A 14,787-nucleotide genomic window follows, 5' to 3' on the forward strand; every position below is an offset into this window, starting at 1 on the left:
TACCATAGGTGCAGGCAGTGCAGCTGCTATGGGGCCCAGAGCTGAATGGGGCCCACCTTCCCTGTCAAAGTTACATGTGTTATATACATTTTTCGCCATTGGGTAGTATGTAGAGGCCCTTTCAAACTTTTTCCTTGGGGCCTGCAATATATCTAGGTACAGTATGCCCCTGAACCTGCTCATTGAAGTGTGGTATAAAATGAACTGGGGGGTATTTTAATGTTATATATGATCCGGGGCACTGTAATGAGACACAATATGAACGGGCAGCACTATATATCATAATGTGAATTGGGGATACTGTGCGGGATAATATGTACTGGCAGCTCTGCAATGTGACATAGGGTTAACTTAAACACTACTATGATTCATAAAATAAACTAGGGCACTACTGTGGCGTATAACATTAAGTAAGGCTCTACTAAGGTTCAGAAAATGAACTAGGGCACTATTATAGGGCATAAAATTAACAACTGCTGCAGAGAAGTTTTTTTCTTGAAGTATTGGGACTGGGGCCCCAAAATAATGCTATGGGGCCCACAAAGTTCTGGATACTCCCCTGAGGATGACATCTTGCCTCTGTAGATGCAGAGATGAATTGATTCTTTTTTGGTGAGGGGACTAATTACTTCTTTTTTTGTGGGGGCCCAAACAAACCAATCATTTCAGCCACAGTCTGCCACACAGACCCTGTTGCTGAAATGATTGGTTTGTTAAGGTGTGCATGTCCTGTTTATACAACATAAGGGTGGGTGGGAGGGCCATCATTTCAGTCACAGTCGTGTGGCAGACCCTGTGGCTGAAATGATGGGTTTGTTAAAGTGTGCATGTCCTGTTTATACAACATAAGGGTGGGTGGGAGGGCCCAAGGACAATTCCATCTTGCACCTCTTTTTTCTTTCATTTTTCTTTGCATCATGTGCTGTTTGGGACTATTTTTTTGAAGTGCCATCCTGTCTGACACTGCAGTGCCACTCCTAGATGGGCCAGGTGTTTGTGTCGGCCACTTGGGTCACTTAGCTTAGTCACACAGCTACCTCATTGCGCCTCTTTTTTTCTTTGCATCATGTGCTGTTTGGGGACAATTTTTGTAATCTGCCATCCTGTCTGACACTACAGTGCCACTCCTAGATGGGCCAGGTGTTTGCGCCGCCCACTTGTGTCGCTTAGCTTAGTCATCCAGCTACCTCATTGCACCTCTTTTTTTCTTTGCATTATGTGCTCTTTGGGGCCTAGTTTTTAAAACTGCCATCCTGTCTGACACTGCAGTGCCACTCCTAGATGGGCCAGGTGTTTGTGCTGCACACTTGTGTCTCCTAGCTTTGTCACCCAGCGACCTCGGTGCAACCTTTTGGTCTAAAAACAATATTATGAGGTGTGAGGTGTTCAGAATAGACTGGAAATGAATGTTATTGGGGTTAATAATACCATAGGCTCAAATTTACCCCAAAATTCTGTGATTTTAGCTGTTTTTATGTTTTTCTCAAAAATCATCCAGATCCAAAACCAAAACTCGAAAGGGTGGTTTTGGCAAAACCAATCCAGATCCAAAACAGGAGCGGGGATCCAGATCCATAACCAAAACACGGAAAGTGCCCGCCGCACATCTCTAATGAATACATTACTGTTTGCATATATAAATAACAAAAATAACCGTGCTGTGCCTGGGATTCCTTTGTTTTAGCTGCTCTGTATGTAAAAATGAGACTTATAATTGATGTAACAAAGCGCTTGAAATTCTATGAATAACAGTATCTAAAATGAATAAGTGTAACCGTGTGTTATGATTATATTGTTGCAATAAAATGTAACAATATAGGAGTATTGCAATACCTGAAAAAGAAAAAGGATTATAATATGTTTACAGACCTTTTTTGCACGATTGCTGTGGTCTCCAAGTGTTGTAACAAAGGGGTACCGTATTTGCCGTACAAGGGGGTTTTGTAGTGAGAGAGTCCCGGTTACCTGACTGTCCCTATACTACCAACCTTGTTGAGGTGGTGACGTCCGTCTTCCTCCGGCTGGTTCCCCCGCTCCGACTTGCTGCTTTTTCCAAACGCTGCTTTATTGCGCCATGCGGCGCTTGATGACTAATGGATGTCCCGGTCTGTGAAGCGGCTTGAAATTATCCAGGAGCATGCTGGCAGTGCAGAGTGGAGTGATTAAGAAGTCTTTTAGGAGTCCGTTATCAGCGCTTCCTCCAACGCGTTTCAGGCTACAAGCCCTTAATCATGGATAGCGCAGGTTTAGCCAGCTGGGTTTTTAAAAAAAAAACTTTATTAGAAAAAAACTTTCCAGAGCATTTTCCCTGGAAGTTCAATGTTAAAAGTGCGGCATACACATGGCTAAAAAGCAAAACTACAGGTATTGCACTCCATTTGTAGTTATGTGAAAGTGGATTAAAAGTATCAATAAATTCATTAGATGTAAAAAATATGTGTGTGTTTTATATACAAGCAGAAAAAATTCATCTTAATATAAAATATATTTGTATTTTAACAACACATTTAATTCGACGTCCACATTTAAACCAAATGGTTGCAGTGTTTGTAAGGCAAAAATCCATTCTGTTTCTTTCTTTTTGAGAGTGTCTGAAATGTTTCCACCTCGCCAATGCTGTTGGATTTTTTGGATTCCTATAAATTTTAATTCTATTAGATTTTTATCATGATGGTCCAGAAAATGCTTTGACACACTGGGGGTGATTCCGAGTTGTTCGCTCGCTAGCTGATTTTAGCAGCATTGCACACGCTAGGCCGCCGCCCTCTGGGAGTGTATCTTAGCTTAGCAGAATAGCGAACGGAAGATTTGCAGAATTGCGAATAGAAAATTCTTAGCAGTTTCCTAGTAGCTCCAGACCTACTCACAGATTGCGATAGCTCAGGCCGTTTCATTCCTGGTTTGACGTCACAAAGACACCCTGCGTTCGGCCAGCCACTCCCCCGTTTCTCCAGACACTCCCGCGTTTTATCTTGGCACGCCTGCATTTTTCCGCACACTCCCAGAAAATGGTCAGTTTCCGCCCAGAAACACCCACTTCCTGTCAATCACACTCCGATCACTTCAATAATGAAAAATCTTTATTCGGACGTGAGTAAATCTACTAAGTTTTGTGCTAAAATACTTAGCGCATGCGCACTGCGAACCATGCGCATGCGCATTTTTGTCTTAATCGCTCCGTTGTGAAAATCGGCAACGAGCGAACAACTCGGAATGACCCCCACTGTGTGTTAATAGTCCTTTTCTTATATTATATATGTGTTCCATTATTCTGATCTTTAATTTTATTTTTGTTTGACCAATATATTGTTTATGACAGGGACACTCCAACAGGTAAATGACCCCCTCCGTATTACAGGTGATAGTATCTTTAATTTTATAACTCTTCATTGTGACTTGTGACATAAATGCTTTTGTCGGGGTGGTGGAAGAGTTTCTTACTGTTTTGCAAGCATTGCAGTTTAGACAGAAGTGATATCCTGTATTCTTCATTCTTATTTCTTTTGATGCCTCTGGTGGTATGAAGCTTCTGGTGAGCTCTTGCTTTAGATTCTTTGCCCGTTCGGAAAAAGCAGCAAGTCGGAGCGGGGGAACCAGCCGGAGAAAGAGGGACGTCACCACCTCAACAAGGTTGTTAGTATAGGGAAAGTCAGGTAACCGGGACTCTCTCACTACAAAACCTCCTTGTACGGCAAATACGGAACCCCTTTGTTACAACACTTGGAGACCACAGCAATCGTGCAAAAAAAGGTCTGTAAACATATTATAATCCTTTTTCTTTTTCAGGCATTGCAATACTCCTATATTGTTACATTTTATTGCAACAATTATTATTATTCTTACATTTTATTTATAAGGCGCCACATGTGTTTCGCAGCGCCGTACAAAGGACAGTACAGGGGACAAAACATTGCATTACAGTAAATAAATAACAGAAATAAAGTACAGGTAACAGAGCACCACACATTCTCAAGACATAATACAGCTAAGATGTAAGTATCGAGGGAGTGATCATCGTACTACTAGAGGCTGGTGGCCATAGATGGAGATGAGCCTTTACTAGCAGGATAAAGATGGTCGTTGAGTAGGGGAGAGCTGTGAGTGAAATGTGTTGAGACGAGGGCTTAGATAACAAGAGGAAAGAGGGCCCTGCTCTGAAGAGCTAACAATCTAATGGGGAGGGGCGACAGACAGATGACAAGAGGTGACAAATTACAATATAATCATAACACACGGTTACACTTATTCATTTTAGATACTGTTATTCATATAATTTCAAGCGCTTTGTTACATTACTGTTTGCAACAAATTTTGAAAAGCTGTATAACAAGGGTCAATAGAGCACTGTCGCAGGCTGTCCCTATTCATTCCTATGGACTATTACTGACCGAGTACAGTTTTCAGCTTCATGCTACAGTATCTCAAGATTGTAATTTTTTATTATGTCAAGTCCATGGATAATAGATAGGAAAATAGGGTATTTGAGGGAGTCTATCTTTAATCAAATATTTTTGCTACAGTGTGTGTGTGCCCAATCATTTTTTTTTACAGGTGGACTGCAGGTGCCAGAGTATCCTTGATGACCAGGCATGTGGCACTTGAGGTTCTCCATGTGCCATTGTAGCCTAGCATTCTTGCTTGGTTCAGTAGTTCACTTTAAAAAAATAATATTATTTACAAATTACAAATAATACTTATGTACCAACTGCCACAAGGGGAACAGAGAAGACCCCTACTGCTATTGGCGTTAGAGCTGGTTGGACACAGGAGATAGGGGGCATGCACATTTTGTTTTACCGGGTGCTATTCCCTTGGAGGAACCATCCCTAGGCCGGGAGAAGGGACAACCAGCCATGGGCCGGAAGTAGACCGCACACATTTTTTCTCCCCGTCCCCGAATTTTCCAATACCAGCCTATGCACAAGTGCTATGGCTGTTTATGCGTGACCACACACTTATTTTTAATTATTTATATTTAATTCTTTACTGCAATAATGCACAACATTTTACGAAGAGGTGTGTGACAATTTCTGAGTGACAGAGTACTCAGACACTCTCCATAGGGATGAATGGGGTCCTCAACTATTTTAAAAAAAGTGATGTACAGTACAACATTTTCTGAAGCTATATGCAACAATATCTGATTGATGAAGAACTCATTGCGGGCACTCTTCTTAGGAATAAATCTGACCACGATAATATATCAGTTTGTGACAGGTCAGCACTCTGATCAATCAGCGCGGCCCCATTCATTCCTATAGAGAGTTTCCCCAAGTGACCTCTTAGTCACAGTGGGGTCCTGAAAGTGACAAATTGCACTGTATTTTTTTTTTTTACAAGGATTGAAGAGGATCTTTTATCTGAAACGAGAGATCAATCCTCTTCAGTCCCTGTAGTTATTCCATGGGATCTTGGCAATAAAAAAAACATATCAGACAATTCAAGTTGTCCTTTTTGTGACCCCACCACAGCTGTCACTCGGGAGCCCCCTCTCCAAAGGAATGAGTTGTGCCATGCTGATTAGTCAGAGCTACTGACCAATAAGTGAAGCTTGATTCATTCCTATGGAGAGTGTACTGAAGAAGTTCTTTCTCATACAGAAATGTTTTTATAGTACTGTACATTGTTTCAGAATTTGTTGCACATAGCTTTTGTAAATTGTTGCAGGCCCTATTCATTTCTATGAAGAGTGTCTGTAATCAGTGCACGCAGCTTTGTATAATGTTGTAGATCGCATCAGAAATTTTTGTTCATGTAGTACATTTAGCAGCTACATACTGTATAAAAGACTAAATTAAATTATTAATAATAGTAGTAGTAATGATACTACTACTAATAATAATATTAGCCAAGGCTAGTAAGTATGTGAATTGGCGCACAACATTGAAGAAGGAAACAAAAAACACTAGTGCATTACTAGGCAGTATGTACCTGCATCACACCTTAATATTTTTTTTCTGCGACTGGCTCGCTACAAATCTCCCTCATTTGATTGCATTGGCTATTTATCACATGCACTGTGTAGTTCAGGAAAGGCAGCATCTGGTGGTTGGAAAGTGGTATTACACTCTCACTGTCAGGTTTGTTAGCAAACCAAGGTCCTCATTCCGAGTTGTTCGCTCGCTAGCTGCTTTTAGCAGCAGTGCAAACGCTAAGCCGCTGCCCTCTGGGAGTGTATCTTAGCTTAGCAGAAGTGCGAACGAAAGATTAGCAGAACTGCTCGAAAAAAATGTCATACCGTTTCAGAGTAGCTCCAAACCTACTCCTACCTTGCGATCACTGCAAACAGTTTAGTTCCTGCTTTGACGTCACAAACATGCCCTACGTTCAGCCAGCCACTCCCCCGTTTCTCCTGGCACGCCTGCGTTTTTACCCGACACGCCTGCGTTTTTTAGCCCACTCCCGGAAAACGCTCAGTTACCACCCAGAAACGCCCCTTTCCTGTCAATCACTCCCCAATCAGCCGTGCGACTGAAAAGCATCGCTCGGCCTTGTGTAAAACAGCATAGTTTATTGTGAAAGAACTTTGCGCGTGCGCACTGCGGCCCATACGCATACGCAGAATTGCCAATTTTTTGCCTGATCGCTGTGCTGCGACCGAAAGCAGCTAGCGATCAACTCGGAATGAGGGCCCAAAAAAGCAATTGGGCAAAACCATGTTGCACTGCAGGTAGGGCAGATGTAACATGTGCAGAGAGAGTTAGATTTGGGTGGGTTATATTGTTTATGTGCATTGCAAATACTGGCTGCTTTATTACTACCCTGCAATTTAGATTTCAGTTTGAACACACCCCACCCAAATCGAACTCTCTCCGCACATGTTACATCTGTTATGCTAACAAACCTGAATTAGTCCCTTAGTACATTATGCTGCATACGTTATAATGCATCTCGGCTCGTGTATAAGACCAGGCCTGCTGTGCTACATGACAAATAAATGATAAGTACCGTATATATGAGGACACATCTGTAGAACAAGCACATACATACTAAGCAGCCAACACTGGCTTGTGGTCAAGTACTATAAATCCTTAAATAATCAGTGCATACAGTACAAATAATCATACAGTATCATTAATTTACTATTAGCTCACAGGCATTTCTATAATGGGTGCAGTGTGTACGGTGCACGTGGCCTCTGGGTCCGGAGTGGGGCCCACCCCGCACACACTGTACCCGTATAATATACTTACCCCTCCGGAATCCCATGGCTGTGGCCCTGCAGTGCGGGCACAAATCACTTGGAAAATGGCCACTGCAGCCATTTCCAAGTGATTTGTGCATGCGCTCTGGAGATGTCCCCAGGAACAAGGCACGGGCGCCATGTTCCTGGAGACCTTTGCATGTGCAGTAGACTCTGGCATTATGCCAGAGTCTACTAGCTGCCGGAAAGGAGGGGGCCTGCAATGGAGGCTGAACATGGGTCCCCTCTTCTCTTAAAACGCCCCTGTAATAACTTTATGAGAAAAACCAAACACATCTAATTACATTGATGCTAGCATTTTTCCACTTTGCTCACCTGCACGTCTTTTATTTGCAGGCACCCCTGCAAATCTACATCATCTGTGTTTTCCACAACAGTTTTCAGATAATTGCAGTCCCACCATCCGTAACATTTTCGTAGGCAGACAGATACGTTAATAGCGCCCAGAACTGGCTTTCCATATGTATAACTGAAATGAACATGAGCAAAGGTAAAAGAAGAATAAAGGACTTTCCTTTACAACAATTGGAATTCTAAGGACTCCTAAAACCTCCGCTCTCAATCAACACATCCAGCAATATATGGGAACCCCTTCAATCTTCTGCGCAGACGAGCAATACAGCAATAATCTCGTGGAACTGTGTGTGAGTTACAAACAGGGTATTACCAGCTGACTGTGTACAGAAATTGTTTATTTAAGGAAGAGTGAATCCATATATAAAGTCCGGGATTACAAACTATTGAACTGGTTCCTAGCAGCAAAGTGAAAAACCCTCTAATATCTCAGAGACAGTGCTAAAGTATATGTATTCTTTTTTATATAGATTTTTTCCATTTTTAATCCATTATTATTTTATACTATTTGAATTGCCAATTTTACAGCCATAAAAGTGGTTTTATACGATACTTTTTATCAGTGTTAAAATAAAATTTTGAGCATCTGATCCATCTTGTATGATTATTTTGGATTAGCAACTCTTAGCGCTGGTATCCATATTTAATATTTAAAAGAAGAATAAAGGCCTCAGTTGGACTTAAGTCTATTTGTGTTGTGCTTTGTTTTGCACATGCCCAGAAAAAAATTGTTAAGTATCCATCAATATAGATTCAGATGCATTTTATGCCTATGCCTTTTTAAGCTTAATTAGGTTGAGCAAAGGATGCTGGGAGCATGCACACTTTGCCCAAGTACAATGGCCCTCATTCCGAGTTGTTCGCTCGCAAGCTGCTTTTAGCAGCTTTGCACACGCTAAGCCGCCGCCTACTGGGAGTGAATCTTAGCTTATCAAAATTGCGAACGAAAGGTTCTCAAAATTGCGAAAAGACTTCTCTGTGCAGTTTCTGAGTAGCTCGAGACTTACTCTTCCAGTGCGATCAGTTCAGTGCTTGTCGTTCCTGGTTTGACGTCACAAACACACCCAACGTTCGCCCAGGCACTCCCCCGTTTCTCCAGCCACTCCCGCGTTTTTCCCAGAAACGGTAGCGTTTTCTCCAACACTCCCATAAAACGCCCAGTTTCCGCCCAGAAACACCCACTTCCTGTCAATCACACTACGATCACCAGAACGAAGAAAAAACCTCGTAATGCCGCGAGTAAAATACCAAACTGCATAGCAAATTTACTTGGCGCAGTCGCACTGCGGACATTGCGCATGCGCTTTAGCGACTAATCGCTCCGTTGCGAGAAAAAAATAACGAGCTAACAACTCGGAATGACCCCCAATATGGGTACGTTCTAAGAAATACAGCTCATGTAATGCACAACAAAGATGCATGTGCAGGAAAAGATTATACTGGCGCTATGTGTTTCTCCAATAATAATAAACAACCATGGATGAATTTTAAAAAGACATGTAATTTATTCACATATAACAAATAAAAAAAAAATAAAAAAAAAAATATATATATGATGCAATAAAAACATAAAATTAGGGCATGAATGGAGCTGAGAATGAAATTGTGATAGCTGCTGGTAAGTGTCCACAAGGATCCCGAACTGAAACAATGTATAAAGATTCCCTGGGGAAAATGATGTTATGTACAGCTGGTGTTACCCATAACGACGGAGACTTCCAGAGGCTTGATGTCACGATCCGGGTATCTGGACGCCATTTCTTACCCATCAGATGCCTCCTAAGGCTGGCTCAGCGCTCCAGGACCGGATCCCATCTGTTATCCTGATGTGTACATTCCTGTATCCTCTCCTGTCACTCTGGGACGCTGTCACAGTAAACACCATATTACACCTGGCATGGCGTCTCCCGCGGCCTCCGCCGCCGTCCCTGCTCTTCTGCATGCAGAGTGTCTGAGTGGCGATTACGTCAGCCGCGGCCTCCGCTGTGTCCGCGTGGTTGGATGTGCATCTGTCAGCCTGGCGCCTCCTGTCTCCGGTGGCCGGCGCCGCCATTACTGTTTTCATTACCACATGGATTACAAACCAAACTTCCCTCCAAGTGTCTGCATGGGCGCAGCCATCTTGGATTCTGTCAGCTGATCATTTCCACCAATCTGTTCTCAGTATTGATAATCTGCATAATTGCCTAGCCAATCCCTTCCTTGCTGCAGGTATAAATACACTGTGCCTGAGCAAGGAAGGCGTCAGTGCTTTGGTTGTCAAACCTAGTTCCTGTTTGTCTCTCTCCTGTGATTGTCTTCCAGGTTCCAGCTCCTGTCTCAAGACTTCTACCATAGAGACCCGCACCAGCATTCCACCTGCGGTGTAGCCTGACTCTCCAATCCATTGTGGATTCATCTGTTTCCAGCTACAACATTACCTGCTTCCAGCTCAGCTTCCAGCAGAGTACAGCTTCCCTTAAAGGGCCGGTGTCCTTTCTACACTTTACCACTCTCCACCGGTATTATTATTTCTCCGCTCTCAAGTTCTACATTTCAGTTCATATTTCATCGCTCCCAAGTTCATTTATTATTTAACTGGTTCCAGCCAGTATCCACTCCGTGCTAACAACAGTCTGGTTCCAGCCAGTATCCACAGCAGCTGTTTTATCTTCAGCAACCCAGCTTTTCCTGGAACACCAGCTGGCACAATCCTGGGTTATCTCCATTGCTACAGTCGGGCCTGGTAAGGACTTTCCATCTAGAAGATCATAAGAACTATCTCACACTACCAGTGCCCTGTGGCTCCTGCCATCCTGTAGTACCCAGGAACTGTATTTATTCTTTGCTGACTTTTACGTTTTCTTTTACTGCTGCTGTGTTGCGGAGTTGTCATAATAAACATCATTGACTTTTATCTAAGTTGTCGTGGTCACGCCTTCGGGCAGTTATTATTCATGTTACTTACATGTCCAGGGGTCTGATACAACCTCCCAGGTTCCGGTACATCTCAGCCCCTACAACTGAGGCTGCCTCCCGTCAGCTCAGGCCCTCAGTTGTGACAGTAAGCACTGACCTAATGAATCCAGCCGGAGACCAGGATCAAGCGGCCAGGCCGATGCAAGAACTGGCAGCCCGACTAGAACATCAGGAGGCTGCACAGGGCCACATCATCTGCTGTCTCCAGGATCTCTCTACTCGGCTGGATGGGATTCAGACAACTCTCCGTGGATCAGGCGCGTCTGGTGCGTCAACCACAGTGACTCCAGCTATAACCCCACCCACCTTACCCATTTCTGCTCCACGTCTTCATCTTCCAACGCCAGCAAAATTTGACGGATCTCCAAGATTCTGCAGGGGATTTCTCAACCAGTGTGAGATTCAGTTTGAGCTACAACCTTGCAATTTTCCCAGTGACCGTACAAAAATTGCCTACATTATTTCTCTTCTCAGTGGCTCAGCCCTTGATTGGGCATCACCGTTATGGGAGAGGTCCGACACCCTGCTATCTTCCTACACTGCCTTCGTGTCAACATTCAGGCGCATCTTCGACGAGCCAGGCCGGGTAACCTCAGCTTCATCCGAGATTCTCCGTTTACGCCAGGGGTCACGTACTGTAGGACAATATCTGATACAGTTCCAGATCCTGGCATCTGAACTGGCATGGAACGACGAGGCCCTGTATGCTGCATTCTGGCATGGCTTATCTGAGCGTATTAAAGATGAGTTAGCTACCAGAGACTTACCTTCTAAGTTAGATGAGCTAATCTCACTCTGCACGAAAGTTGATTTACGTTTCAGAGAGAGAGCAACTGAGCGTGGAAGATCATCTACTCCAAAATCTTCTGCTCCTCCTCCTCGTCAACTGTCACCATCTAAAGATGAGCCCATGCAACTTGGCCGTTCCCGTTTAACTCCTGCTGAGCGCCGAAGACGTCTCTCCGAGTTTCTCTGTCTCTATTGTGCAGCTCCGTCTCACACCATTAATGCCTGTCCCAAACGTCCGTGAAACTCCAAATCCTAGCTCGCCAAGGAGAGGGCCGGCTAGGAGTAATGATCTCCTCTCCATCTCCTCAAGATTGTAATCTCCCAGTCTCGCTTCAAGTTGCTCAACGTTATCGGAACGTCATTGCCCTCCTTGATTCCGGAGCAGCTGGGAACTTTATTACCGAAGCCTATGTTAAACGGTGGTCCCTACCCACCGAGAGACTTCCTTCGTCCATTTCTTTAACTGCCGTGGATGGCAGCAAAATTTTTGATGCAGTTATTTCTTTAAGGACTCTACCAGTTCGTCTGAGAGTGGGAGTTCTTCATTCCGAACTTATTTCTTTTTTAGTGATTCCAAGAGCCACACATCCTGTGGTCCTGGGCCTTCCATGGCTCCGTCTTCACAATCCTACAATTGATTGGACGACTACGCAAATCCTGGCATGGGGTTCCTCCTGTGCTGAGACATGTTTGTTTAAAGTATTGCCTGTCTGTTCTTCCTCCCCCAGGTCGTCTGATGTTCCACCTCCTCCATATCAAGATTTCACGGATGTGTTCAGTAAAGCTTCTGCTGATATCCTTCCTCCTCATAGAGAATGGGACTGTCCGATTGATCTCGTTCCAGGGAAGGTTCCACCTCGAGGCCGAACTTATCCGTTGTCTCTGCCTGAGACGCATTCTATGGAGGAATATATTAAAGAGAACCTAGCAAAGGGGTTCATTCGACCTTCTTCTTCTCCAGCCGGCGCAGGCTTCTTTTTGTAAAAAAGAAAGATGGTGGTCTGCGGCCGTGCATCGACTACAGAGGTTTGAACGACATTACCATCAAGAACCGTTATCCTTTACCCCTGATTACTGAGCTCTTTGACAGAGTTAGCGGAGCTACCATCTTTACAAAGCTGGACTTGCGAGGTGCATACAATCTCATCCGGATCCGTGAGGGTGACGAGTGGAAGACCGCCTTTAACACCCGTGATGGACATTATGAGTACCTCGTCATGCCCTTCGGATTGAGCAATGCTCCAGCTGTCTTCCAGCATTTTGTCAATGAGATCTTCAGAGACATTCTATACCGTCATGTCGTGGTCTATCTAGACGATATCCTCATTTTTGCCAACGATTTAGAGGAACATCGTTTTTGGGTTAAAGAGGTTCTGTCCCGTCTCCGTGTCAATCATCTCTATTGCAAATTAGAAAAATGCGTCTTTGAAGTCAAGTCCATTCCGTTTCTAGGGTACATTGTGTCCGGTTCCGGACTAGAGATGGATCCTGAGAAACTACAAGCAATCCAAAATTGGCCGGTACCCTTAACCCTCAAAGGGGTCCAGAGGTTCTTAGGGTTCGCCAACTATTACCGAAAGTTTATACGAGACTTTTCCACCATTGTGGCGCCTATTACTGCTTTCACTAAGAAGGGTGCTAACCCGTCCAAGTGGTCTGAAGAAGCCATGCAAGCATTTCATCTTTTAAAACAAAGGTTCATCTCTGCGCCTGTTCTGAAACAGCCTGACATCGACTCTCCTTTCATCTTAGAGGTGGATGCCTCCTCCGTTGGAGTAGGAGCGGTGTTATCTCAGAGGGGAAAAGATGGCCATTTACACCCTTGCAGTTTCTTCTCCCGGAAGTTCTCCCCAGCTGAGCGCAACTATGCCATTGGCGACCAGGAGTTGCTAGCCATCAAGCTCGCTCTAGAAGAGTGGAGGTATCTGTTGGAGGGAGCTTCTCATTCAATCACCATACTTACAGACCACAAGAACCTTTTATACCTGAAGGGCGCACAATGTCTCAACCCTCGTCAGGCCAGATGGGCACTTTTCTTTTCCAGGTTCGACTTTAAACTCCAGTTCTGTCCGGGCTCTCAGAATCGCAAGGCCGATGCCCTTTCCCGCTCATGGGAGCAAGAAAATGAGTCAGAGTCTTCAGACAAGCATCCTATTATAAATCCGTTGGCATTCTCCATGGTAGGGATGGACTCTACGCCCCCATCAGGGAAAAGTTTTGTGAAGCCGATGCTAAGGAAGAAGCTCATGCATTGGGCCCCTGCTTCCCGTTTTGCCGGACATACAGGTATCCAAAAAACCCTGGAGTTTATCTCTAGGTCCTATTGGTGGCCAACTCTGAAAAAGGACGTCTTGGAGTTTATTGCATCTTGCCCAAAGTGTGCCCAACATAAAGTATCCCGCCAGTCGCCTGCGGGGCAACTGGTTCCACTATCCGTTCCCCGTCGACCATGGACCCACTTGTCGATGGATTTCATTACAGACTTACCCATGTGCAACAAGTTCAATACCATCTGGGTGGTAGTTGACCGGTTCACCAAGATGGCACACTTCATTCCTCTCACCGGTCTTCCGTCAGCTTCCAAGTTGGCTCAAGTATTCATACAAGAGATCTTCCGACTCCACGGTCTTCCTGAAGAAATTATCTCAGATCGAGGAGTTCAATTCACAGACAAATTCTGGCGAAGTTTATGTCAAGTCCTCCAAGTCAAGCTAAAGTTTTCCACGGCTTACCATCCTCAGACCAATGGTCAAACCGAGAGGGTGAATCAGGACTTGGAGGCCTTCCTCCGCATCTATGTGTCCTCCTCTCAAGATGACTGGGTTCAATTACTTCCCTGGGCCGAGTTCTGTCATAACAACCAGTATCATTCTTCATCTGCTTCAACACCATTCTTCACTAACTTTGGATTCCACCCTAAAGTCCCTGAGTTCCAACCGCTTCCAGCAACTTCTGTTCCCGCAGTGGATATCACCTTGCATCAGTTTGCCAATATCTGGAAGAGCGTACGATCAGCTCTGCTCAAGGCATCGTTCAGGTACAAGAAGTTTGCGGATAAGAAGCGTCGAGCAGTTCCTGCTCTCAAGGTGGGTGATCGGGTTTGGTTATCCACGAAGAATTTGAGGTTAAGAGTTCCCAGTATGAAGTTTGCACCTCGCTATATCGGTCCTTTCAAGATTGAACAAGTCATCAATCCTGTTGCTTACAGACTCCAGTTGCCTCCCTTCTTAAAAATACCCAGGACATTCCATGTTTCCCTGTTGAAACCGCTGATCTTGAATCGGTTTCATTCCTCACTTCCTCCAACTCCGAAAGTCCAAACTCAACGAGGCGTTGAGTATGAAGTGGCCAAGATCCTGGACTCGCGTCACCGTTACGGTCAACTACAATATCTTATTGACTGGAAGGGTTATGGTCCTGAGGAACGTTCATGGACCAATGCTTCTGATGTCCATGCTCCTGCCTTGGTCCGGAGATTCCAT

At 44.5% G+C, this 14,787-nt stretch overlaps 1 protein-coding gene across 3 annotated transcripts in view; it reads right to left on the minus strand.

The window, feature by feature from the left end:
* LOC135056653 (alpha-2-macroglobulin-like protein 1) overlaps positions 1-14,787 on the minus strand; it is a 342,531-nt gene that overhangs the window by 280,507 nt on the left and 47,237 nt on the right. For all 3 annotated transcript variants that reach the window (XM_063962097.1, XM_063962096.1, XM_063962098.1), the window contains one exon: positions 7,520-7,673. In XM_063962097.1, coding sequence (XP_063818167.1) covers positions 7,520-7,673 — 154 coding nt within the window. The remainder of the gene's footprint in view (positions 1-7,519; positions 7,674-14,787) is intronic.

Source organism: Pseudophryne corroboree, chromosome 3 (assembly GCF_028390025.1).
Source record: "Pseudophryne corroboree isolate aPseCor3 chromosome 3, aPseCor3.hap2, whole genome shotgun sequence".
NCBI lineage: Eukaryota > Metazoa > Chordata > Amphibia > Anura > Myobatrachidae > Pseudophryne > Pseudophryne corroboree.